Source organism: Rhincodon typus, unplaced genomic scaffold, assembly GCF_021869965.1.
Source record: "Rhincodon typus isolate 14 unplaced genomic scaffold, sRhiTyp1.1 hic_rhity00009104, whole genome shotgun sequence".
In the NCBI taxonomy this organism is placed as follows: domain Eukaryota; kingdom Metazoa; phylum Chordata; class Chondrichthyes; order Orectolobiformes; family Rhincodontidae; genus Rhincodon; species Rhincodon typus.
Genome location: NW_025974742.1, coordinates 2,376 through 4,294, shown reverse-complemented (window position 1 = coordinate 4,294; position 1,919 = coordinate 2,376). Strand labels below are relative to the sequence as shown.

At 60.8% G+C, this 1,919-nt stretch overlaps 1 protein-coding gene across 1 annotated transcript in view; it reads left to right on the top strand.

The window, feature by feature from the left end:
* The first annotated feature begins 59 nt into the window (after positions 1-59).
* Positions 60-1,919, top strand: part of LOC109926325 (selenide, water dikinase 1-like) — a 4,235-nt gene continuing 2,375 nt past the window's right edge. Inside the window, exons 1-4 of the mRNA XM_048594412.1 lie at positions 60-239; positions 355-445; positions 928-1,027; positions 1,411-1,623. Coding sequence (XP_048450369.1) covers positions 109-239; positions 355-445; positions 928-1,027; positions 1,411-1,623 — 535 coding nt within the window. The 5' untranslated portion in view covers positions 60-108. The remainder of the gene's footprint in view (positions 240-354; positions 446-927; positions 1,028-1,410; positions 1,624-1,919) is intronic.

Here is a 1,919-nt window from a genome sequence, read left to right as displayed (position 1 = left end):
CTGGAGGGGGTGAATGGCTGTATGGGGCCGGTATCTCGCTCTGACTGCCCCCTGTCCATTTGTGCCCCCCCCGCCCCCTGACAGGAACGTGATAAGGTGGTCCCACTGATGATCAGAGGCTTTAAGGATGCTGCCGAGGAAGGTGGTACTTCGGTGACGGGGGGGCAGACGGTGGTGAACCCCTGGATCATCATCGGAGGTGTGGCCACGGTGGTGTGCCAACCGAATGAGTTCATCATGTGAGTGACCCGGGCGGCACGAGAGCGTTCCTGTGGGAAAGGGGCAAATCTCCCAGATCCCCATTCCTCACCCCCTCTCTCTCTCTCTCTCTCGTTTTTGTTTTTATCCCTCCAGGCCCGACAATGCTGTTCCCGGAGACGTCCTGGTCCTGACCAAACCCCTGGGGACCCAGGTGGCAGTAAACAGTCACCAGTGGCTGGAAAATGTAAGAGTTTGGGGGTACGGGGGCGGGGGGGCGGTTGCTGTGGGGCGCAGGTCGGAGAGATACCCCAAAGGCAGTGCAGTGGGGGCGGTCAGGGTTGTCTCCTGCACTGCTTTCAAAACCTTCCCTTCTCCTGCGCTTGTTCACTCTTTCTCCGCCTGGTGTTTTCTCGTGCGCGTGCTCCCTCCCGCCCACCCCCAACTGTGCCCCCTCTCTCCCTCTTCGCCCTTGTGTTTGGATAATGACACAGGTTTAACCACCTCTGGTGTGAGAACAGCCGTCCCATCATATGGGCAAGTGACATTAAGTGGCAGAGCATGAGGAATTGGGGGCTGAATGGCCTCCGATTCCTGTGTAACAGGCTCGGGGAGGCGGGGGGGGTGGGGAGGGGAGGTGTAGTTGCTGAATGGGCTGATTGCTAACGCGTATGTTTGTCTCTCTCTATCTCTCTCTCCCCCCAACCCCCGACAATGTTGTGCTCCCAGCCCGAGAAATGGAACAAGATCAAACTGGTGGTGTCTCAGGAAGACGTGGAGCTGGCTTACCAGGAGGCCATGTTCAACATGGCCAGGCTGAACCGCACAGGTACCACGGCCTGGTGGGGGGGCACACCACAGATAGCTTCCCTGACACCCACAACGGGAACGCAGGGTCCGACATCCCCCCGGGTGGGGACGAAGGGCAAGGATTGAGCTGTTTACCTGCCTGGGATCGCACTCACTATCCTTTTGGAAAGGGGGGTGCTGGGAGGGGCTGAATGGCCTGTTCCTAACTCTCGCCCATTCTGGTTGGTTAACTCTGCCATCTTATGGGATGCCTGGGACGGGGGTCGGGGAGGTGGGGGTGGTCTCGAAGGGCTGAGCGGAGTCCTGGGTCGGGAGGGGGATGGGTTCAGTCATTGGTGCCGCACGCTCGCCCTCACGGTTCCTCTCCTGTCTCTCTTCCCCACCCCAAACCGTTGTCCGCAGCCGCGGGCCTGATGCACACCTTCAACGCCCACGCCGCGACGGATATTACGGGTTTCGGGATCCTGGGCCATGCCCAGAACCTGGCCAAGCAGCAACGCAGCGAGGTCTCCTTCGTGGTCCACAACCTCCCCATCATCGCCAAGATGGCCGCCATCAGCAAGGCCTGCGGCAACATGTTTGGGCTGCTGCATGGCACCTCGGCAGAGACTTCTGGTAAGTGCCGGGGTGGGGGTCAGCCTTTTCCCGCTTGTGGTGGGGTGGGGGGGTGGTGCCAAAGCTGGTGGCTGGCCCCTTGGAACAGAAGTATGTTCCCCGACAGGAGAGAGGCTGCGGCGCTGGCTCACTGGGAGTGGAGTGGAGTGGAGGGGTGGGGCAGCCTTTCCCCATTTTGGAGTTGGGGGGGCACACATGGGGGCCCGAAGTTGGTGGCTGGCTGCTTGGAATATGTTCCCCGACAGGAGAGAGACTGCGGTGCTGACTCACCGAGACTTTTGCGGGGGGTGGGGGGG